The sequence below is a fragment of the Andrena cerasifolii genome, chromosome 15 (genome assembly GCF_050908995.1).
Source record: "Andrena cerasifolii isolate SP2316 chromosome 15, iyAndCera1_principal, whole genome shotgun sequence".
In the NCBI taxonomy this organism is placed as follows: domain Eukaryota; kingdom Metazoa; phylum Arthropoda; class Insecta; order Hymenoptera; family Andrenidae; genus Andrena; species Andrena cerasifolii.
In genome coordinates, this window is record NC_135132.1 from 7,415,586 (window position 1) to 7,438,915 (window position 23,330).

At 42.7% G+C, this 23,330-nt stretch overlaps 5 protein-coding genes across 18 annotated transcripts in view; 2 read left to right on the top strand and 3 right to left on the bottom strand.

Annotated features, from left to right (window-relative positions):
• Mmd (disintegrin and metalloproteinase domain-containing protein mind-meld) overlaps positions 1 to 2,873 on the top strand; it is a 59,655-nt gene extending 56,782 nt beyond the window's left edge. For 9 of the 12 annotated variants that reach the window (XM_076828495.1, XM_076828491.1, XM_076828494.1 and 6 more), the window contains 2 exons: positions 543 to 716; positions 2,028 to 2,873. In XM_076828495.1, the coding sequence (XP_076684610.1) occupies positions 543 to 716; positions 2,028 to 2,640 (787 nt within the window). In that variant the 3' untranslated portion in view covers positions 2,641 to 2,873. The remainder of the gene's footprint in view (positions 1 to 542; positions 717 to 2,027) is intronic. The other 3 variants (XM_076828500.1, XM_076828499.1, XM_076828501.1) reach the window with 3 other exon arrangements.
• Positions 820 to 11,866, bottom strand: Der-2 (Derlin 2). Of its 2 annotated transcripts, XM_076828506.1 has the most exons (7): positions 11,536 to 11,866; positions 11,373 to 11,438; positions 11,123 to 11,290; positions 10,920 to 11,042; positions 10,135 to 10,298; positions 9,940 to 10,067; positions 820 to 843 (listed from the first exon to the last, which is right to left on the bottom strand). In XM_076828506.1, the coding sequence occupies exons 1-6, from the start codon at positions 11,626 to 11,628 to the stop codon at positions 9,965 to 9,967; spliced, it is 717 nt and encodes a 238-aa protein (XP_076684621.1). In that variant the 5' UTR covers positions 11,629 to 11,866; the 3' UTR covers positions 820 to 843; positions 9,940 to 9,964. The 2 variants fall into 2 exon arrangements, with proteins under 2 accessions (XP_076684621.1, XP_076684619.1); XM_076828504.1 differs by lacking the exon at positions 820 to 843 and having other exon boundaries at positions 7,215 to 10,067; positions 11,536 to 11,851.
• Positions 4,212 to 7,416, top strand: LOC143377338 (protein phosphatase PTC7 homolog). Its single transcript, XM_076828503.1, has 5 exons — positions 4,212 to 4,759; positions 4,866 to 5,045; positions 5,117 to 5,315; positions 5,599 to 5,855; positions 7,231 to 7,416. The coding sequence occupies exons 1-5, from the start codon at positions 4,534 to 4,536 to the stop codon at positions 7,278 to 7,280; spliced, it is 912 nt and encodes a 303-aa protein (XP_076684618.1). The 5' UTR covers positions 4,212 to 4,533; the 3' UTR covers positions 7,281 to 7,416.
• A 2,355-nt stretch (positions 11,867 to 14,221) lies between the features above and the next one.
• On the bottom strand, positions 14,222 to 22,526 carry LOC143376761 (lipase 3-like). 2 transcript variants are annotated; one of them, XM_076827403.1, is made up of 8 exons: positions 22,371 to 22,526; positions 17,386 to 17,584; positions 16,898 to 17,012; positions 16,442 to 16,688; positions 15,003 to 15,161; positions 14,764 to 14,848; positions 14,543 to 14,685; positions 14,222 to 14,482 (listed from the first exon to the last, which is right to left on the bottom strand). In XM_076827403.1, exons 1-8 carry the CDS (start codon positions 22,509 to 22,511, stop codon positions 14,321 to 14,323), a joined length of 1,251 nt encoding a protein of 416 aa, XP_076683518.1. In that variant the 5' UTR covers positions 22,512 to 22,526; the 3' UTR covers positions 14,222 to 14,320. The 2 variants fall into 2 exon arrangements, with proteins under 2 accessions (XP_076683518.1, XP_076683519.1); XM_076827404.1 differs by lacking the exon at positions 22,371 to 22,526 and adding an exon at positions 18,342 to 18,515.
• On the bottom strand, positions 19,373 to 22,105 carry LOC143377066 (lipase 3-like). The gene is made up of 8 exons (XM_076827977.1): positions 22,100 to 22,105; positions 21,590 to 21,788; positions 21,412 to 21,526; positions 21,082 to 21,328; positions 20,123 to 20,281; positions 19,962 to 20,046; positions 19,755 to 19,897; positions 19,373 to 19,685 (listed from the first exon to the last, which is right to left on the bottom strand). The coding sequence occupies exons 1-8, from the start codon at positions 22,103 to 22,105 to the stop codon at positions 19,533 to 19,535; spliced, it is 1,107 nt and encodes a 368-aa protein (XP_076684092.1). The 3' UTR covers positions 19,373 to 19,532.
• Positions 22,527 to 23,330: the final 804 nt, after the last annotated feature.

The window sequence follows — 23,330 nt, forward strand, 5'->3', positions numbered from 1 at the left end:
GACGGCCCGGGGACTGCGCCCCCCATTCGGCCAGACTTCTCACACTGCCGCATGCCGGCACACTCGCCTGTCATCGATACGTCATTGCTTACCTACCATCTTGTTTTCTTCTTCTCGCCAATTGGTTTTATGTTTTTGTATCTTGTGCTTTGAAAGTTGCGCCAAATACAGCTGCGTCGGATCAGATCTGAGACACGTGCCCGGGCACCCAGTAGCAATTAGCGTAGCCCCGTTGCAGCGATACTTTGCCAGCGCCCGCGTGACCGGACACATTTACCTGCATATACGTATGCCCCATACGTCGCGTCGCGAGCGCCACTCGTTATCTCGGCAATCTTCACTTGCACCGTAGAGCTTCGACGAAACACATGCAGAGTCTGTTTATACCGTGCCACACGCCGAGTAGAGTCGCGCGACGAGAATGATGCCCGTGTCGAGGAGCTATTTGGGATATTAACGGATGACGAGTAAGGGGACCGAGAACGAGAACGAGACCCGACACGGCCACGGTTTAACTTGAACTCATTCGATTTCCTACGTAGAAGCAGAAGGTACGGCCGCGGCCGCGACGATACCTACAGTAGATATGGTCAGCCATCGTCTCGAAGCCCTTACAGCACCCTCCAGCCCGCCCAACACGTGGAGGAGGGTTTCTATGAAACTGCCGATCTTGACAGAGGCTCAAACGCTAGGGGTGAAACGCCCGATAGCGAAAGGTATCGCAGATTCTTTCAATACCGAGCGCGGGCTTCGTAGATAAAGCGAGATATACATAGGGAGAGAGAGAGAGAGAGAGAGAGAGAGAGAGAGAGAGGGCGAGAGAGAGTGAGAGAGAGAGAGAGAGAAAGCGAGAATGAATCGTCGTGCAACTGACCCAGCCAACCCCGCAAACCCTACGAGTCCACGCGTGCCTCGACTAGTGATTGGGAATCGAAATTTCTGCTCCAACGAAACGAACTAGGTTCTCGAGGGGGGCATTCAGAGAAGAATAATTATTCCCATCACTGCCGTGAACGCGCATTCAGATAAGGATTGGTGCACGCTCGCGATAAACGCCATTCACGAGCCTCGGAACCGATCATGTAATACTATCCCAAATATCGTCGTACGAACGGAATATAAATAGACTCGGCATACCTCTTCGTCATTTCTATCCGATGACAAATTCGCAGCTCGGTCTCTAGCCGGGTCTATGGACTAAATCCAAGCGAAACCGCAAACGAACCGCATCCGACCAGCCCTATACACACAAACTTCCGCATGCCAACTCTACTGTTTTAGCTGCTTCCGCAATGCGCTGTGAATGTGCTGCAAGCTATGGCGACGATGGCCTATGGCTCTTGCTGAATGCCTGAGAAGCGTTGCGAGCATCCGTAGCGTGCCCACTCCATATTCGCGCGCGGTACGCTGAGATCTAGAATCACTTTCTTTACAGAGCGATCTGTACCCGACCCGCGATTATTTACCGTTTGTCACGCGTCAGAACGACCCGCACTTATCCTTATCTGAAGGTATTCCTCCTCGTCGATCACAGCCTTCCAACGTGCACGGGGAAGCACGTGGTCCGATGAAGGAGATTGCACGTGGCCGCGATTGCAAGGCTTCGCACGCGCGCATCATTGGTTAGAACGCTTTCTGTGCACGCGACGCGCCGACGTATATGCACGCGTTAATCCGTCGATCACAGCGCCAGATTCTCCTTGGAACGGCGCAACGACGGCGCACTAACTGTCGGTAACCCATGCATATACGGAGCTCCACTGTGGGATGGCGGCACACGCGAAGCGTTACTAATTTACCTTCGAACCGTGCCCCGTTTCCGTCGGGTTTAGAGGGGAATGGCATTGTAACGCTTCGCGCTGCCTGTGAGGGCCTGCACGAGGATCGTATTGGGAAGGTAAGTGGAGGGTCTGGCGATCAGGAGCTTGTCGGGAGCGCGTGCGAGCGTGCATACCGTGCGGCGCGACGTGCGCATTAGTGGTCGTGGAATAGATCCAATGGCCTCGTGTAATCTTGTTATTTTCTAGTGATGCATTTATTCAAGCTCAACAACAAGTAGCCCGGTGGAGTAGCGAGGACGGAGTGCAGCACCGGCCACCGCAGCAGCCGCCGCCCCCGCCCCCGCCTCCTCCGCCCGTGATCGCTGGTGGTGGTACGATGGGCACGATGACGCAGCGCCATCACTTACATCACCCGCAATGCGTGCACCAGCGCCAGCCTCACCACCACCACCATCATCGCGTACAGCTGCCGGACGCACAGCTGCAGCCGCCGTCGCAAGAACAGCAAGAAGATGAACAACACCAACTGCCGGTGGAACAGCAACTGCCAATACAACAGCGCGGCTATTATCCATCCCCGCCCCACACCGACAACGGTCTCGACAACGACGAGACTGAAAATGCTCAAACCCATCATCAACAAGAACAAGAAGAACAGGAAGAGAAGCTCCTCCCCGAAGTTCGTGGAATCGATGTTAATCACTTGCCTAATATTAACAAATGCCCACTAGACGATACATTTAGTCTAGAATGTAACATAAATAATGGTTCCCCTAAAGAATTAAATACCAACAACACTAGTGATAACGAAAATACTGCCCTACTGCCCTCTACGCATTTTCCCGAGTACAAGCATTGATGATTATTAATCGATGACAGATAGTGTCCATCAAACATAGTGGTGTGATTTAATCCTGAACTCGCATTTTATACTGAATAGTGTAAATAACGATAAAACTCATTGATTGCGGCATCGAGAAACAACAAGAGAAACAACAGCAAGCAGACAGGTATTGAAATTATGAATGAATTAAAATAATCTATATGAAATGTTTATTAATAAACATTAGTAAAGCGATTTACTCAAACGAACGGGTCGCTGTTATTCTTGTGTAACCCCCCACCCCGACGTCGAACTTTCATTGCCAGCATCCTTTCCCGCGCGTTTTTGGAAAAAACCGCGAAAATGTTGCGCATGCGTTCTTAACAGATCCAATATGGCGCATGTTAAAGCGCGGGGTGGGTTTCTCAACTTTCTACAGTTTCGAGTTCAGAAAGTTTAGAAGCCTTAAAAAATTCCGGATTCGAGTTTTGAGAATTTGAAAATTCGCTTCGAATTTTCACATTTTCTTCTCGATCTAATGTCGGTACTTTCTTACGATAAAATGAATCGCCTGCTTCCTCATTAATTTACGTTTCCTCGTCCCCATTTTCATCGAAATCGAATCAACGTGGCGCACATTATAGTTAAATAAACAATAAATGAGAAACAATTGATATTCACTCACAAATCACTGCTGCATCATGCTCTCGCTAACGTTCTCCTACATCAGTCCACATCTCCAAACTCCACTCGATTTTTAGAAACAGGTTACCGTGACCCATTGGACTTCACTCCTAGAACATCACTTTCACGTCCGCGAACACACTGGCAACAGACGCGTAACCTTGCAGCGGTGCTTTAAATTTCGATACCCGTTTGAGAATCGCAAGCAACACTTTCGATTCGCGCAGCTAACTTCACGATCCTGTATGACCCGATTACTATCACCCGATCCCGATCCTGGTTTTATATTCCACGCTAATTAGAAACGACGTTGTGTCTAGCGCTGACGAAAATAGAAGATAAGATGTATTAATAAAAATAGATTTTTCCGACAGCGGCTAAGAAATGACGTCAACGGGTCGAAAAACAACCGCGCTATCGGGCTAATCCATTTCGCGGATATATCGTAGTTTAGCCTCGCCAAAGCTACAGGCTTTACTTTTACACAAAGAATACTAAAAACTCGAAAGTCCCAGCGTTTCAAAAAACTTCTAATTCACCCCATATTCTCTCCTCATTAACAAAACTCTTTAGACCCTCTCGAGACAACGTGCATGCCCGCCAAAGATCGGAGTGAAGCTAGCCGCGAGACGATACAGTTATGCATGTATATAGGCGCAATCAGGGCCGTTCCTGGCAGGGGTGCAGAAGGTGCCCCCGCACCTGGGCGGCCGTTTATTATATCAAAAATTTGTATTAATAAGAATAATAATCGAAACTCTTTGCATGATAACTGTTTAAAATCATGTACGTATACATATAAAAGTAAACACTGCATATTAAATTCTTAATTAAAGAATACTGAATTAAGAAGGGCGGCAATTTGTTTCTGCACCTGCGCGGCCAAAACCCAGCACGGCCCTGGGTGCAATACTACTCAGTTCAGGTCGGTTCATTAGCAGAGGACCAGTGTGATAGAAATACTTTCTCGTCTCGAGTCCGTTCGCAGGCGATAATTCCATTTCGAGTATCGTCGCCGTTCCCCGTATTTCTCGGAAGTGGATAGACGCTCGCAAACGGCAGGGCCGCTGTCGAGCGCGGCGAAAGCAGCCAACGGTAAACTCGCTGGGCCTTAAATGCACCTCACGTGAACAGTGTCATCGAAGCATGCCTGCGTTACGCTCGTGAGCCCACTGGACGATTCATGCGGATCCGTCGCTCAATTGCTAACGATGTGCGTCGCGAAAATCTGAGCTCCGCCGCACGATGCAGTCCATTTATTGGACGGGGAGGCTGCTGTCCCGAGCGATATGGAACGGCCTATCGAATTATACAGCCTGCACCGATCCCAGCGTGAGTAAATGTCGCGAGCCGTCCTTTATATCGGCGGTTTGCGGCTTCCCCAAAGACTTCACGCGGGGACGTATGCGCAAGGGTCAGTTCGGCGACGATGCCTGGTTCAGTGCCAAATTCAAGGCTGTGGAAGTCATAGGTAACGTCAGCTTGACAGCCCCGGCGATGCATCGGCGCTACCGAAAGAGCTCGTAAACCACACAAATCGACGGACAAAGAGATTTCCACGGTTCTAATACTTTCAGGCGTAGCGGACGGCGTCGGCGGGTGGAGACACTACGGGATCGACCCGGGAGAGTTCTCCAGCTTTTTAATGAGAACGTGCGAGAGGCTGGTCTCCATGGGCAGGTTCACTGCCTCCGAACCGGCCGGATTACTAGCACGTAGTTACTATGAATTACTAGAAAATAAACAACCCATATTAGGTACGAAGCACAATCGAGATCGCCTCGCGCAATCTTTGGTCTCCCACGTACTAAGCGAATGTTCGTTTCAGGTAGCAGCACTGCGTGCGTTATAGTCCTTAACAAAGAGACCAGCAGCATTTACGCGGCTAATATCGGCGATAGTGGTTTTGTAGTTGTAAGGAAAGGGGAGGTAGTTCATCGTTCCTCGGAGCAACAGCATTATTTTAATACTCCGTTTCAGCTGTCTCTTCCGCCTCCGGGACACTCCGGCCTGGTACTTAGCGACAGGTATTGCAGTTAACGGAAGGGAGAGTGCTGTGCCGTAAAGGGATATCCAGACGCTGATACATGTTACAGTGAAACACTGATGCATGCATCACGATGCAGGGTTCGTGACTTGCATCTTGCTCACTCGCCTAGCTGATGAGCAAGATGCCAGTTCCGCTTCTGATGCTGAAACACGGAAACCGATCTACAGACGTAGCACGTGTATCAACGTTTCACTGCAACATGCATCAGCGTCTGGAAGACCCTTAAGAGACCCTGCGATCTATAGACTTTCCCGTTTCAGTCCAGAGTCCGCGGACACTTCGAGCTTCGGAGTCGAAGACGGCGATGTGATCCTTCTGGCAACGGACGGGGTGTTCGATAACGTGCCTGACGGGCTGCTTATCACCGAAATGCGCAAGGTCCAAGGGGAAAGAGATCCTACGAAAATACAGGGAGTCGCTAATTCGATAGCCTGGATGGCGCGTAGTTTAGCTTTCGACGGCGCATTTATGTCTCCGTTCGCCCAAAGTGCTAGAGAGAATGGAATTGACACTATAGGTACGTGAATTGGAACGATATTAACACTAAAGTCGGATATTATTCCGAAAGGGACCGGTGGCCGATCGAGATGAGGTTTGGGGGGAGGGGGTGTGAACTAGGACTGGGGCTATTCGAATAATTTAATATTCGAATATTTTACAAGTATTCGAATGCTACGAATAAACTTCGAATATTTGAGTATTCGAATACTGATGTATTAATTCGAATATCCAAGTATTCGAGTACTATTCGAATACTGATGTATAATACTCAAATATGGTGTGAAGTGGGTCAAAATTAGTTTACAAGATTTCACCCTGGCAAATGAACCTAAAGAACTTGATTTATAATTCACACCATACTATTCGAATAATATTCGAATACCGAAAAATTCGACAAATAGTCCCAACCCTAGTGCGGACCCTAAATCTAAAATTTTAGCTTCGGGTATTTATTAGTTTCCGAAATATTAATAAAAAATTGTGAATTTTTTTTAAATTTTTTTTTGGACGTTGGTGCAGGCCCCTCTACCCTGCCATTTTTTATTTTTGAAATTTTTTAACCACAGTCTCATTTTTAGCATCGCCGAACTCACATCGGTTCGCTACCGTGCTTTACGCGCCTTCCGCACTAATCTAGCCCCAACCAATACTAATACCCGGGAGAAGTTGGAAAGTGGAATGCGTTGTGTCGGTATAAGTCAACGGAAATATTGTTAAGAGGGGGAACCGTGGTAAAGTGATTTAAAAAAACTCGGTAAGGTGTACCCTTTTATGCACAATTACCCCTGTATCTTTTGAACGCATTAATTGCCGAACCTAAAATTGTATATCTGGGGTCTTTCCACACCCCTCGTAATACCCACCAAGTTTCGTCTCGACCGGCCACCGGTCCCTTTCGGAAGTACAGCCCTAAAGTCGATTGGCCCGTTACCCTTACGATACACAGGATTAATAAAACATATATATTTGATTTATTTATAGGATACATTTCACAATTCCTTATGTCTTATGCATGTACCTATCTCTTATACTTTGGTGACGAGTTTGTATCGGCGTTGCTACTCTTTTCTATAGTATCTCAGACATTCTTCCTTCTTAAAACTAGAACGAACAATTTATCCTTAACAAATCTATCGTTTCTCTTGGAGTTTAACAGTCACGATAAATGATACTCGTAAGTTATGTACATAACCGGCGTTTCGTTTATCCGAGGTGGTACCCAATGGTCAGATTGAAGTAAACGATAAATTGTAAATGGACGAATCGAAGTAAAACACTCTACTTCTAGTCATTCCTGATTTTAGATCTTACTTGCCGAAGTGTATCATAGGATAATGTAAATGAATTGGAAAAGTATATTTGTACCCACAGCGTGTTTTTGTATTTTACAGGTGGTAAACCAGATGACATTACAGTGCTCTTAGCAACGGTGGCGATATAATAAAATATGTACAATAGAGTCTTGATCATTGTATTATAGTCCATGTCATTGCGTATATGTAACTAGTTATACATCATTATATCCCGTTACGAGAATCATTTATTATTTAAACCTAAATAAATGGTTTTGTAAATCATTCTTTACCTCGCCAATCTCCTGTACAACCGCTGTAAAGAAATACTATTTCGAAGGGAGAGATATTAGCGATCGATCTGCGTGCAAATAGAATTTTGTTCAAGCTCACTTAGGGGTTCATCCTTAAATTACGTAAGGCTTTTTCGGGGGAGGGGGCGAATTTCTTACAAAGGGGGGAGTCGGGTAGCGTCTTACGTAATATTTTTTAACCTAATTTTCAATAAATACAAATTCTATCATTAATGTTCCAGAAAAGTAGTTTTAGTTTAAATTTCCTGAAACTGAGTTAAATGAATTACAGTGACTTAGAATTAGTACAAACGACTTGAGCTTTTTTAGAAGCTAGGAGGATTACTTTTCTATGTGACGCATTTCGTCGCTTTGAAAAAAGAATACAATTGGTCGGAATGGCGAGAAAAATGGTAAAGGTCGTTTTTCAACTTTTTTCTGAACCTGTGTTGAGAATTAATCCCGTTTGTAGATTTAAGTTGTAAAGATCACAGAATTAGGTCGACAATCGCTGATTTCGGAATTTCGCGATTTTGGAATTTTCATCAGAGGTTCAGAAAAAAGTTGAAAAAACGGCCTTTACTATTTTTCTCGCTATTCCGACCAATTGCATTTTTTTTCAAAACGACGAAACACCTCACTTATCAAACTAATCCTAGCTTCTCAAAAAAAAAACTCAAGTCGTTTGGACGAATTCTAAAAAAGTTATGCGATTTTAAAGGGTGTACACTTTCTTTCGTGCACCACCGTACATAAAGCTTTAAAAGAATTTTAATAACTGAAATAAGGATTCGCCAAAATCACCCTCACGTAATTTAAGGCCGGCCCCTTACGGGGGCACACAAATTCTCCAATTACCTTGCCTCTTGGCGGCACTGAAATTGCAGCTACGCATTATATGGCACAATAACACAACCATGCAACACTGTAATGCGTTATCGGTAAACGCGAGTTACTGTATAATAAATGTTTAAAAAGTTGTAATAAAATTCCAAAGCTACCATATAAAAGTTCAATCGAAGGTCAAATAAATGCATCAGCTCTTTCACCCGAGAGAAGAAGAAGAGAGAAAAGAAATCGATATGTACCACTACATACAGATTAATGGCATACAATGTGTACAACTAAACCGTACCATTTTATTTAACTGCGATGGTCATATAAATAACATTTTTACCTAGTATTTACAAGACGATTACTATATAAGTCATAAATAATTCAAGTGGAAATTCATTTGTAATGCTTTGGCTTGTCGGCGACGCGCTCGTTCCGTCGCGATGGATTTCACCAATGTACCGTTCTAATATACGTTAGAATGCAATCACTAGATTGATAATACGAATACATCACAGTACGACGGACAGCACGGTGTTCTAAAACAAACAAGCAGCCGTGGTAGATCCTATTGCGGGATAAAAGGAAACGGAGCTCCGCGGCCGAGGATTACGTCCACCCGGAGGCTACGTGCCACCTGATATACCTAAACAGGCGTGTTTCATTTGAACGGAAGTATGTACACATATCCTTCGCGACGCGTCAGCCGCTGGACTTTGCTCCTCATCCATGCGCGCAAGTTACAAACACCAACAAGGGAATGCTATTGTATGATTCATTTAAACACTCTCCGGTCTCGAAATGCCCATGAGAAAGGACTGTGATGTATTCTACCATTGATATTACGCATTCGGTCGACAAATCTGGTATCAAATGTATCATATAAAGACCATGGGATTATCTAAAATAGGAGAATAAATAAGAATATTTACAGCGCTCGATTTCGCAAGGCTCTCACAATAGATCGCTCTTTCAAATTAGGGGTTTCAATTTCATAGCTTCGTAGAGTGAAAATAGCACTTATATTTTACAACGCAAGCTTCACTTTCGAACGGAATCCGTCACGGAACGAGGATACAAAGGTCGCAGCTTTTCTATGCTTAGGTAAAACTGTATATTATATCAGGCACGAGGTTGTAGTAAAAATTCATACTGTGCACAGTATTTATGACAATCGCGAAGGGGCAATCGAACTCAACGACACGCTAGACAGATTAATCGAAATCGTAAAGAAATGCAGGACGAGGCAATGCGAATTTGTTGTTACGTGTATATTTTAAATTTTGTACTTTATAGGTGTTTCGAAAACCATCATCATAAACGCAAAGGGTATATGTTCGAAGCTTGATTCTAACAAGCTCCCTATCAGTATGAAATTGTATTCCGCTTTCCCGTGTGTTCGTTTCTGAAAATCGTATCACAGTAGTCGATTACTTCAGAAATACTGTCCCTAGTTACTAGTCTCTTGCGCAATATTCTCTTAAAACATACAGTTATTACACGCATTACCGAAGTGTCTCGTGTGAGAAATTGTAACCCCCTGTAAAAAATTGGAAGTCTTAGCGTCGATTAGGTTCCTTACAGACGAGTGTAATTACTTTTGTTAGCAGCTGGGAAACTCAAGGAACAATGTTGTGTACGTAATAATATAAAAGTTTACTTGATGCACCGACGAGAGAGCGACGATTCGGAAGCAGGACCTCCAATCACTGCACGTTAACGTCTGGACCCCAATCGAATCCACCGGGACGGTCTTCGGGCGGTGGAGTGTAGTCTGGATCCTCCGGGTGTGCGTCGAACAAAGTCTTACTACGAACAAGTGGAACATGTGACGAGATTCGCAGCGGAGATTGCTAATCGTTCGAAAGGGACTTACAGTATTTGTGGAGTCTTAAGAACACGGAAACCTCCTCTCAGACGCGGGAATACATCCTCCGCAAAGTAATACATATGCCCTACAGCCATTCCAACTAGATCTACGGATATCGTATTACCGAGGAGTACGGAGAAACCAAGAAGCATCCAGGGCATGTACGGCGCCTATTTACAACGCACACTTGAAAGTCACCCGCCTCTCTCCGCGAAACCGCTAAGTAAGAAAGTACAGTAGAGCGTCAATTATCCGAGCTGTTTGGGACCGAAGTGGTTCGGAAATTCGAATTGTTCGGAGAATGAAGCATGCATGTACTTCACGCAGTTTATAACCATAGGAATTATACCTAAAATTACTTATTAAATACAAGAGTAGTACTGCGTTAAGGGGTCATTCTGGTACTCACGCCGCAAACTCGCGAGCTGTAAGAGATAGAAAAAAAATTTCAAGACAAAAGTTACTTCTCTTAATCAGATCTATCATTTGGTAAAAAAAATATTTTACAGTTCACGAGTTACAACAAAGAATCGGAAAATAACCGGATTTTCAGGGGTCAATCAGGAGGCAATCCTCTACATATTCGCAAACTTTCAGAATTTTTTGAATTTCCAGGTTCCGGGTGTTCCCTTATCAGAAAAAAGACCCAAATGTTGCCGAATTTTGCGGCGTGATTACCAGAGTGACCTCTTAATTTATATTACACAGAAATCAATTTATCGGTAGAGCTGCACTGGGCTCGGTTAATCGAGGTTCGGATAATTGGCGCTCTGCTGTAGAGGCGCACTTACTTGAAAGTTCAAGAGCCCGAAGAAGTTTAGCCTGACGAATGGATTCCGTCGGGACCAAACGTAGACTAACATAACTGTGAACGCGTGGCCTAAGAACATTATGTTAACGACGAACGCAAATGTCTACTGAGAGCTGAGGAAGCTTGCGCCGCGTGAAACGAACGTGGGGGGGGGGCGGTGTTTGGGTTTAACGGAAAGGATACGATCATACATATGCCTCCAAAAATGAACATCATTACGAAGTCAGCTGTCCTTCTGCGGAAAGAACCTTCTTCCAACATTCGACAGTACCGATACGTGAAGATCATATTGAAAAAGAAGTTGAAACCCATATTTCCGAAAAACAAAAATGTGGTTATTAGTCTCCATAGCTGAAAGAACAATCAGATAACAGTGGTAGCTACTAGGTGCCTATTGGTCTATCGTATTGGTTACTTCGTAGTGTTTGTTTACCTGATACTGTTCGATTATCAGCGTCGGATTGAAGTACAGTCGGAACGGAGACACCAGGTCCAGTTGCTGAAACGAGAGAACGGGGGGGTTTATACAGCCGCGTTTCGGGGACGCGTGTCCCGCGCACGTGGAGGTGCTTCTCCGGAGAAGTTGTTCTACAAACCACAGCAAGGGTCGTGATGACACAAGCTGTTGTATAAGCTCGTGTCACCACGGGCGTTTGCATGTACTCCTGCCGAAAAGTTTGGAAGGCCATTGGTGTATTATTACGATCTTCCGTACACCCAAGGACCAGTATTTCTTCCAGACGTCTCGCCTTCGCAGTTTACCATCACATGTTGCTCGCCACACTGTGCGTTATCTAAATTTAATCGCTACCCACATCACGACAAATTTGTTATGCTCAGTTATCGTACACGTAATACGTGAAGCTCGTCAGCATCGAAGCACGCGAGCTCTCGATTCCACGTCGGGTATCGATAATGATTCCGTGGCCTTTTTGTATTCGTGTAAATCCAGCGAACCACGCTTCTTCGAAGCTCGGGTGTATTTATTAGAGAAGCTGGGAAGGGGAAGCAAGGGAATTGCATGGTTTTTTGGCACACTGCGTCTCGAGTGGGCATGAATTGGAATGAATTAAGTATCGAGCACGTTGCATCGTGTAAGTCAAGGGCGGACCTGGAGGGGGGCGGTAGGGGCGATTTCCTTATTTTTCACAATATATTCAGGAAAGTATTATCATTGGTTTGGTTAGATTTTTCTGATTAAAATAAGCCCAAACGCAATCTCGCACAGATTGTTTGAAAAATAAGGAAATTTTTATGTTATTATATATTAATGGTTAACTATCTGAGATGCCTACGCTATTGCTTTGGCGCTCGTCGGTCAGATCGCTCTATTCCACTCGATCTCGATGTGTTTTGTTCGCTCTCTTCGTCGCCGGTGCGACAATCATGTGCCTACTTCAGCCAGTAACCAAAATACGTGTGCCGCGTCTTTAAAAGTGTGCCCAAATAGGTGATTCGACCAATCGTCATAGCGACGGACTGTATCGCCCGAGTCCGCCTCTTGGGGATCTTCTTTCGGCCGGGTAATAGTACATGCATGCTTCATTCTCCGAACTGTTCGATTATCCGAACAATTCGAATTTCGGAATCACCTCGGTCCCAAGCAGCTCGGATAATTGACGTTCTACTGTAATGAGAAAGGTCGATTGCGTGTACATATTTCATTATAGATAATAATTTATTAAATATATATACCGACCGTGTTGCTTATTCAAATCTTACACCCTTAGTGTTAGGGTACTACACACACGGATATGGCTACACTGCCCCCTGCATGGGAAAAACTTTTGTGCTTCTTCTGGTTACCGCTACGCGGCGTATATTCTCGCAAATGATATTCTTACCTCGCAACCATAAGTAGCTTATCGAAACTTTCGTAAGTATCTTATTCGTAATAATTAATAACCACTTTTGTCTGTTCTTATCAGCTAAATATCTGATGCAGTTTGGGGTCAGAAATTGGAACATTAATCTGATTTTTGGAAATTGTATTGTTGCGAGAGTCAGTCCTGGCATTGCAGTGCCGGTCGAATTGATTCCGATTATATAATTTAAACATACGATGTACTTAACACTAGAAGGAACACTACCAAGGGTTTCGGATACTTTTTTTTATAATTATTATTTATTAACACCAGGCTCTGGTATATTTAAATGTAGGAATTTATGACTTTTAATAAGGTGGAACCCAACGGTTATATTTCTCTATTTGTTTCCTATCAAATGTTTTAATTATTAATTATATCCGTCTAATTAGATAGGACATACATCTTAAATACATCTGGAAACGTCGTTTCACGTCTTTACACGTAAATCAATTATTACGGGTAAAAAAAAATAATTTATGCTTTGCGGGTGGTTTTTGCAAACAACCCTTTGAGTGACACCTACCAAAAAATCAGGGCTAATATCTATCATGTATAAAAGTTGTAGGCTAATCGGGTTGGTGGAATTAAAAACAATAAAACTTTCAATATACGTATAGACAGTAAACAGTTCTTTTTATAAGCGCAAAACAAAAAGTTGGATTAACAAACTAAATGCGTAAGCAAAGACACAGTTTATTTAGATTTATACAATGGCTAAGGTCAAGAGAACAAAATAATATTCTTTAATTATATCATTGTATAATATTACGAGCCTAAATTATACAAAAGTTGATAAATTAATCTCCGGCGCTAGTTTCATCGATAACTGCCGTTGTATCTGATGTAGATAACATCGAATAAGTCGCAAGATGTCCACAGAAGACCCGGGTGGTCTGGGGGCTCAGCGCAGCCCGACTCGTAATGTTATAATTGCATTATTAAAGAATATTATTTTGCTTTTTGTCTTTATACCATTGTCTAAATCTAAACTATGTCTTTATAAAGAAGTAAGTATACTAACGCATTTACTTTGTTAAACCAACACACTGGGACACTTTTGGAGTGTCCCTCCTGATCAGGTAGGCGACCTTAGTAGCTGCATTAATTATTGATTATATTGAGAATACTAATCCGATTAAAAAGTTTTATTTCTTCTTTCGTTTATACATTTCGTCACTCTCTCTCTTCCAGAGCCGTCCTTAGGGTTTGCGGGGCCCGGGGCAAAAATCGATATTATTGAAAACATCTAATTGAAAACAGATGGCCTTACGTCTCTACTTCATGCGTTGCCGAAAATCTAAAAATTGATACCTTGACAATTATACTTAATTCATTTAATTTTTACAAAATGAAGTCCCTAAGCGCGGGGCCCGGGGCAAGGGTCCCGCCTGCCCGGTGCTAAGGGTGGCTCTGACTCTCTGCATAAAAGACACTTGTGTTTCCATTACTTCTTGTAAGAAGGATGTTCAGAATTTTTGTGCAGACAGAGTGCCGATCTTGTAGAAACTCCAATTCAAGCCAAACCATCGCGGTGTCTCTGCATAAGACTGAGAATTTTGTTATACACCAACGTGTCCGTGCGCTTGCTCCAAACGAAGTCAAGGTGGGTGAATGCTGTAGCCGGGACCAAGAATTTCTGCGCGTTGGGCAGCGCCTTGTAGAGCTGGTACAAATCCTATAAATTCGAAGATTAGATAACGCACTCATCCAAAAACAAGATAAACACTGTACAGACCTTGACATTGACGAAGACATCCTTGCTACCGTAGTGCAAATAAACGGGGATCTTAACGCTTCCCAGATTGTACTTAGGGGGGTGGATCTGCCCATACTTCTTCAAGTTACCAGCAATCCCGTGGTCGTATTGTTCGAAGTTCCCTGCAGTAACAGATCGGCATTAACCCCTCGATGGTCCCCAATCACTATAGTGGGTGTAACTTTTCTTTTTTTACTAACCAGAGTTCATAAGTTGAGCGTAATGCACGAATTGCCTAGTGGACGCGCCAGCGGGATCGTATTGCACGATATCGGATATAAGGGTCTGTGAATAAAATACCATTGAGGAAATTACGGGGTTAAACCACCTTGGCCAGGTCAGGAAATATCGCATCTTTGGGAATTTACTTCTAAGTGACAAAAACACTTTTATCGATAAAAATTTTCCAATTAAGATGGAGACATCTTTGAATAATTACCTTGTTGAATTCTACATCACCAGGTCCCGCGATGAGAAATATCACACTTGAGCAGAGTGGTTGTAAAATCCCACCATCCTTGCATGCTAGTTTGGCAACCTCCTGTATGAATGTGCCGGTTGGCATGAACTCGTACATTCCTATTAGGTCTGTCAGTGCCTGCAAGTTCATTGGAATGGTTAATTATATCATCCTTTCTCTTGCTGGAAGTGTAAGCTTCTTTGGACTAGGATTTTTCTGGTAGCCTTATGATTTTAGTTAGCTCTTTACGGCACCTCAGTTATTGACTGTTTTTATTCTGGTAGATTTACTTAAGAGGGGGCATCGTGTAACTTCGTGATTTTTTTCAAAGAAATGGTTCAATGGATCTTTTTGAAAGTTTTAGAATATATAGTCGAATATCTAAGGAGGTCTAAAAAAATTTGTTTTCCACAAAATAATTCGTTTACTGTAAACTGTGGGGGTATTTTCGAAGTAGTGAATCGGCGTGCAGCATAAATAAAAAATTATTCAACCAAATGACTTGTCCCTGCGCAAGCATGTGGATTAATACATTCCTCGCAGAATCAAGCATCATATTTAATGACATTCTTAATTTGAATTACTCCTATGAGATAATAAAGGCGAAAATTTGTTGTGAAAATCACAACTTTTTCTTTAAAGACCTGCCAGTTGGTCAATTTTGCATCTTTTTCACGTATTTATATTCATCCGACGCGTAATTTCATAAAGAATGTGAAATACCCTGGATTTTTTGTTTTAAGAGAATTCAACGAACGGTAGGCTGCACGCTGATTCACTACTTCGACGCCGAGGACACGAAGAAAATAGAAATACCTCCACAGTTTACAATAAACAAATTATTTTACAGAAAACAAAATTTTCTCGACTTCCTTAGATGTTCAATTAAATATCCTAAAAGTTTCAAGAAAATCCATTGTACCAATTCTTTGAAAAAAATTCACATAGATCGCTTCATTCACTATTTCAACGCCGAAAACACGAATAAAATAGAAATACCTCCACAGTTTACAATAAACGAATTATTTTACAGAAAAAAAAATATTCTCGACTTCCTTAGATGTTCAATTAAATATCCTAAAAGTTTCAAGAAAATCCATTGTACCAATTCTTTGAAAAAAATTCATATAGATCGCTTCATTCACTATTTCAACGCCGAGGACACGAAGAAAATAGAAATACCTCCACAGTTTACAATAAACGAATTATTTTACAGAAAAAAACTTTTTCTCGACTTCCTTAGATGTTCAATTAAATATCCTAAAAGTTACAGGAAAATTCATTGTACCATTTCGTTGAAAAAAATTCACAAACCTCGCCTCGTTTTCGTCGAGTTACACGAGTCTCCCCCATAATTATGCCGGGGATAAGAGCTCTTGAGAGATATAGATTTCATGGTATCTTGATTACTAATTCACCTTGAGGTCGTTGCGGAAGGGGACCAATAGTTTAAACAAGACACTGGTGCTCTTGGACATAAAGGTAGCAGGTGCCAAAGCGAACATGGCTGCGATCTTCTTCTGGTACTCTGGCCGTTCGCTGGCCATCACGAAGAACGCGGTGGACCCTTGGCTGTGGCCTGCGTAAAGGATCTTCTGCTGTTTATTCGTTGCCAGGATGTAGTCGATCATCGCTGGGAGGTCGTACAATCCCATCTCGTGCCAGCTTCATGGAAACATAACAATCCGTTTCAATCGTACACCGATTGTAATCTCGCGATCTTATCACTGTGACGCCATTGAGATCATGGGAGCAGGGAATTACAGCTGCGTATCAATGATCTTGACCGTGATTGATCGTTGATAGTAGCCTAAGGCTTCTTCCTTTCCTCTCTGGAGGTAAATGAGAATTTTCATTCAGAGCGCGGATCTCACCTGAACGACCAATATTCTTTATCCTTCGTGGTCATCCATTTGTGCTTCCTGGCGTACCTAGTACCGCGAACGTTTCCCATCCACACGTCGTACCCCCAATTAGACAGTAGGAAGCCTAAAAATTGGGGTTGAGATGTCCTTGTAGAAAACACTTCAAGTGCCAAATATCAAATTTTATGCTACAGACAGAATAATAAAAGAAAAAGGAAAAAATAAGATTAATGTAACCGCGACTGAAGTAATTCAATAGCTTTGTAAAAAGAACAGAAAACTGGATTTTATTGTTTAAATGAATTTTTATAATCACCTACTGAATTTTATTGAATATCCATTAAAAATATTTTTGTTTGTTCAACTAGGCTCCCCCAAGATTAAATTTTCCTATATAGAGAGAAACAAATTTAATTTTGGCACTTACAGTGCTTTTTACAAGTACTCTTCAGTCTGTCATAAGATTGCAACCGGGGGTTTATTTTTTTCTGACATACCCAAGCCCTTTTCGGGAGAGGAGAGCACCCACGTGGCAGAGCAGTCTAGGAGACCATGAACCAGAAGCACAGCAGGCTTGTTGTCGGCTTTGGGGCTCTTCTTTGATCCCGTGATCCTGTGCATCTGCAGGATGTATCCATCCTCCGTGACCACCTCGTGAGTCTCAGCGGTGTACCCTGCTTTTTCTGCTCGTTCTTGCTGCGCGAAGGAGGGAAGATGTTTAGCTAACGCTGAGTGATTACTCTTTCAAATCTTCGGGGCATTATTCGAATAAATTTTTATAAAAATAGAAGAATCTTCGACTAAAAATTTCGAAGAATGCCTAACTAGGCTTCGGGTCTCTTCAATGGGCCCAAAAAGATAGCTACCGACGTTCAAGGGGAGTTCCGACCTAAAAATCGATTTTTTGTATTTCATTTCTCGAATGTTCAACCTTTTTATTTTGAAGAATATACTTCTGGCTCGTGGAGAAAGCAGTAAAATTGACAAAAAAAATTAAAATTTGTAGTTTTCAAAGGCGCTGAGAGGACGAAAAATATAAGAAAAAAGTGATTTCAAATTTCAAGTGTCGTTAGTTTTTCAAAAAAAATGAAATTTTTTGTAATTTCTACTGCTAAGTCCACGAGCGAGTTTCACGCCCTTTAATATCCTGGCATTGTTTTTTATTTCAGACCAATGGTTTAGGTGCTACAGGTTCCACCGTTTTGGATGAATTTTTTGACGCCTCGACTTTAACGCCTCCCCAGTGCCGTCTCCACGGATTAATTATAAAACAAAAAATATATTTCTATAGCTTAAGACATCCCTAATACAATGCAAAAAGTCTCATTACATTATATGTTGTAGTCTTCCTTTAATTAATTCCTGAAGATCGCCTATTTTTATGGGCTCTAGACCGGCCCCTTAAGGAGTTACTCACCGAGTCTTCGCAAAGCAGTTGATAGAATCTACTTACAGGGGTTGGCGCAGGATTCAGGAACACCAAATCATCGTAGGTGATCCTAGACTGTAGGTCCAGCTCGTGATCCTCTTCTTCAAGAGGCACGCCGAGTGCCACCGCCGCGAGGCAGCAGAAAGTGTAAAATACCGCGAGCATGGTTGCAGAACGATAGACCCGGGCGGAACACGCATGATCTCCTACCGAACGGCTTTATATAAAGCACTCCTCCAGATATATCTGCACGGGAAATGCCCTGATTGCGCGCTTATCGAACAAGATGTCAAAGCAGCCATACTATCCGTGATCAAACCAATGCAAAGATCGCTCGATTATTACATTTTTCACGATACATTTGCCTCGAATGCGTGCTTATCGGGCTTGTTCGCGGGTAAACAATGAACGGAATTCCAACAAGCGAAGTTTTATCGAGGATCCAACTACCAAGTGAAGACAGATAGTGGATCATTAACGTGCAGGTGTTCGATGTAGGTAACATTTATCGCCGTCATCGAGTTGCAAAAATTGGAAAATACCGCTGTTTACTTTAAGTATTCAAGTCGCTAAGATTTACCATCGCAGTATCTGCTGAGGCGTTGGAGGAACGAATTTGGTGTGGAATTTATTTGATTTGATGACGCGGGGGGGTTTAAATCGACGGAGAGTTTAGCGCGCGAAAAGAGCGCCAAGATACGCCCCTTTGGTTCTCAGCCGAAGCTCGACGCGCCTTCTTCTGGTTCCAGCTCTTCTCGGGAAAGAAGGAGGCCTTGGGGGTAGTCTTAAATTACGTCATGGTAATTTTGGCGATTTCTTAGCCTCTACCTAAAGAAAAAAACACATTAAAAATAAATATTTCAGAGTATAATTCTAACTTAATAATATTAAAAAAAAATTCCGATCCCCAAGAAAACACTTAGAGACCTACCAGTTGGGAATCACTGCCAACTTTAAGGACTAATTTCTGCAGAGCCCAAAGTTTGTAATTAGGATAGACTTTTCCGGATAATTTAGGAAACAGTATGGAAATAAAAAGATGCCAGAGACTTCGTGTAAAATTTATTTCTCAGAGCCCTTTGCACACTTGTCAATCACACAAATAATTCTCTTCTACATATGCATGTAGTTTTCCTGAGAGAACAGTTAGGATTTAACGTTGTTGGATTATGTAGAGGGTGAAAGAAATCGACCTCGTGCCATTAGCAGGAAGATTTAGAAGCGGTGCCTTTCCATGAGACCCAGCACCTTGTTGTACACCATAGTATCAACATGATTACTCCAAAGGAAATCAATATGTGTGAACCACCGATCTGGAACCAGGAATTTCTGGGCATTGGGTAGATTTCTGTACAATGTGCGCAGATCCTGCAAACGAAGCGTCGAATCACATACAGAAACGATAATATAAGCTTAAAATATGTGGAAGATACAAACCAATGTATGAACAAATTCATCGTTGCTACTGTAGTGCAGGTAAATAGGTATCTCGATGTTTTGTAGTTTGTAATCAGGGGGAGAGATTGTGCCATACTTCTTCAAGTTATCAATCAAGCCATGGTTGTATTGTTGAAACTTTCCTATGGGAAAGGAGCCGAAATTAGACCATCCTGCGGTTCCGCTTACCAAAGTGACTTTACTAACCAGAATTGATAAGTTGAGCATAATGCACAAATTGTCTGGTGCTCGCACCAGCAGGATCGTATCTCAGCACCTCGGGTATAAGATCCTACACATAAATGATCGTCCAGTCACATTATGGAACGCTAGGAAGTATCCATGAAATAATAGATGTATCAGATTACCAGGTTCAGGTCTCTTTCATTAGCTCCAATGAAGTGGACTATCATCTTCTCGCACAGCGGCTTAGTAATCGCTTCATTGCCACACACCAATTGTGCCAGAGATTGCATCAACTCATCTGTCGGCATGAACTCATACATGCCTATCAGGTCTGCCAGTTTCTGTGAGACGATAATTTTTTAAATGATTACTTCGTTTCAGTCACTGGAAGTGTAACTTCTTAGAGATACCCTCTCAACAGCGGCGAATTTAAGGCGAAAGGCCCAGGTGGCAAACGTTCCGAGGGGCCCATTTTTTTCGGGAAAATGAAGAGATAGTTTACTTAAAACGGGCCAAGTGTAGCAGTACGAAAAAAATGTAGTGTTTGAATACCTATACCTAATCATAATTTTTTTTTGGAAATGGGGCCCTGGGGGTAGGGCTGCCATCCGTAAAATCATTAATCTACACTGCATTCCACTTTATACTGTTGATTGGTAGGAAGCTTGCAGGGAAAGTGCAACGACCAATCGCAAAAATGCCACGACCAATCGCGTGTGTCAGATCTGTGGGAGCTTCGCAGATCGGTCGCAAATCGGTAGGGGCGCAGGTCCGCTCTTATATGGAACGGAGTGTAGGACATAGAGTATTAAAACCCCAGACATTTCTACTTGAAACCCGGACACTTTTACATATTTCTTATATTAGGAACGATATCCCAAGACAAAAATTTCTGTAAATTACAGACTGTAACCGCAATCAAGAAATAAAGATAAAGTATTTATGAGTTTTTGAGCGAGCAGCATCAAGATACCCAGATCACTGCAGAAAATCCACTCGGAAGTCCCCGGACGCTCTAAAAAACAGAACAAATCCGGGGAAACCCGGACGGATGGCAGCCCTGCCTGGGGGGCCTTCTGGGCCCAGCGGCAACTGCTTTTCAACCGCCCTGTTAAATCCGCCACTGCCTCTCATACTTTACCCCGATGTTATCAGCAAAGGGAGCCAGGAGTCTGATGAAGGGGTTAGTGTTTCTAGGCATAAATGTAGCTGGCGCCAAAGCGAACATAGCCTTGATCTTCGCCTGCTGCTCGACGCGCTCGCTCGCCATCACGAAGAACGCAGTGGTTCCTTGGCTATGGCCCACGTACAAGATCTTCTCCTGCTTGCTCGCCTCCCGGATGTGATCGATCATCGCTGGGAGATCGTATATCCCGATCTCGTGCCAACTACATGAAAACATGACTTGCACGTAACCTTTCCATTTTATTCTATTGATTTCAATCAGAGTAATTAATGTCGAATATCTTACCTGAACGTCCAGTATTCTTTATCCTGCGTGGTCATCCATTTGTGTTTCCTAGAATACCTACTGCCACGTGCGTTTCCCAACCACACGTCATATCCCCAATCAGCCAATAGGTAGCCTAAGAATCGGATTGAATGTTGAGGATAGTTTATTATATTCTTCTTATTCTTTTCTGACATACCCAAACTCTTTTCAGGTGTGGCGAGCAGCCATGAGGCGGAGCAGTCAAGGAGTCCATGAAGCAGAAGCACGGCAGGCTTGTTCTCGGCTTTGGGGCTCTTCTTTGATCCTGTGATCCTGAACAGTTGCAGGATGTATCCGTCCTCTGTGGTCGCCTCGTGAGTCTCAGCACTGTACCCTAATTTTTCTGCTCGTTCTTGCTGTACGAAGGAGAGAAGGAGTTAAGCTAATGCTGAGTCAATTACCCTTTCAGGTCTTGGGGGATCGGGCCTCTTCAATTCCCCCGAGAAGGTGGCTACTGAAGCTTAAGGGGGGAACCCCAAACTATTTTATGAGTGCTATTATATGAGTGCAAAATCATATAAAAATTTATGAGTGTTTTTTTGGAAACTAAGCAGAAGATTCATTTCAAATTGTGAGGGTATTTTTAAAAACTGCAAAATTGATGAAATGGCGGTTGTTTGAAAATATGATCGATTTTTATAAAAAAAATTCATTTTTTCCAAACTACCGCCATTTTGTCAATTTCGCAGTTCTTTCTCCAGGTCGATATCTTTACCTGCGCAATTTCCTACAGAACAAAAATATTTTTGTGTTTTTTGTTTCGGATAAATAGAACAGCCGCTATGCTGCACGCCGTACAGCAAATTTCTAAACAAAGCGGCTGACAATTGTATTAATAAATTTTTGAATTATTTTGAATTTTCCCCCCTTAAGGAATTGCTCACTCAGTCTGCGATATTCAAGGAATGTGTCGATGTTAATTGAAAGAATCTACTTACAGGGTTTGGCGCAGAAGTGAGGAATTTCGAATCATCGTAGGCAACCCTGGTGTGGATGCTTAGCTTGTAATTCTCTTCTTCGAGCGGCACGCCGAGTGTGACCGTCGCGACGCAGCAGAAAATGGAAAATATCGCGAGCATTGTTGCTGAACGATACATCTCTGCGATGCGCAAGGGATCTCGAACCAATTAACTGTATGTAAAGTGTCTCCTCCATATATAGTCGCGAAGAGTGGCCAGATTATGAAATTATCGTTTGCAAATTTAAAGCCATGACCGTGCGGAGGGCATTGATAAAAATAAGGAAATTTGTTTGGAGGGCCCAGCGATCATCATTGGTCTACATGGAGGTAGAACGTCGAACAATATCAACAAACATGAATTGCATATAGATAACAATTCAGTTGACCGTGTGCCACTCCCTCGAGATTTAAAGAATTTAAAGTATTAACGTATATCAGCTCAGAATCCATCATGTTTAGATTATCACAATGATATAAATAGTTAAGATCGCGAGTTTACGAATAAAAAATTCTTGATTTGAGAATAAAACTAACGTAGATACGTTTAAATGTAAATAGAAATTTCGCGCGCGAAAGTGCGTCGACATATGCCCTTCTGACTCTGAACTGGTGAACAGTCCTCTGTCTCTCCGCTGTTTTTCCCGCAGAGGGGTAGATTTTCCTGTAATAATCCTTTCGTAAATTTTTCTCTAGATTTTAATCTTTCCATAGAGATCGTTTTCCTTAATTATTCTAGAATTTTTAGAATCAAGAAGCTGGAACCTTCGCTGAGGACAACAGGACATGGGAATTAACAAAAGTCGAGTTTCTTTATTTCTAGTTCCATTTGCATTTCGTTTTATTTCAAGAGATTACAGATTTCGAAAGACACAGATAAATATAAAATTCTGTTTTTCAATCTGTCGTTGCATCAGTATCTTCGAACGATTTCCAAAAG

Coding starts and splice junctions, on each gene's coding strand:
- Der-2 (XM_076828506.1), bottom strand. CDS start 11,628: ATGGCCTTCCAAACTTTTCGGCAGGAGTACATGCAAACGCCCGTGGTG. Junction 11,043..11,122: donor TTGGAGGCATATGTATGATC/GTATCCTTTCCG, acceptor AGCTCTCAGTAG/ACATTTGCGTTCGTCGTTAA. Junction 10,299..10,919: donor TCGGGCTCTTGAACTTTCAA/GTAAGTGCGCCT, acceptor CGTTGTAAATAG/GCGCCGTACATGCCCTGGAT.
- LOC143377338 (XM_076828503.1), top strand. CDS start 4,534: ATGCAGTCCATTTATTGGACGGGGAGGCTGCTGTCCCGAGCGATATGG. Junction 4,760..4,865: donor CAAGGCTGTGGAAGTCATAG/GTAACGTCAGCT, acceptor TAATACTTTCAG/GCGTAGCGGACGGCGTCGGC. Junction 5,856..7,230: donor GAATGGAATTGACACTATAG/GTACGTGAATTG, acceptor TGTATTTTACAG/GTGGTAAACCAGATGACATT.
- LOC143377066 (XM_076827977.1), bottom strand. Junction 21,329..21,411: donor AAAGAATACTGGACGTTCAG/GTAAGATATTCG, acceptor GTTTTCATGTAG/TTGGCACGAGATCGGGATAT. Junction 19,898..19,961: donor TGCTCAACTTATCAATTCTG/GTTAGTAAAGTC, acceptor CCTTTCCCATAG/GAAAGTTTCAACAATACAAC.
- LOC143376761 (XM_076827403.1), bottom strand. CDS start 22,511: ATGCTCGCGATATTTTCCATTTTCTGCTGCGTCGCGACGGTCACACTC. Junction 17,585..22,370: donor TCACTTCTGCGCCAAACCCT/GTAAGTAGATTC, acceptor TCCTTCGCGCAG/CAAGAACGAGCAGAAAAAGC. Junction 14,483..14,542: donor ATGTCTTCGTCAATGTCAAG/GTCTGTACAGTG, acceptor TCGAATTTATAG/GATTTGTACCAGCTCTACAA.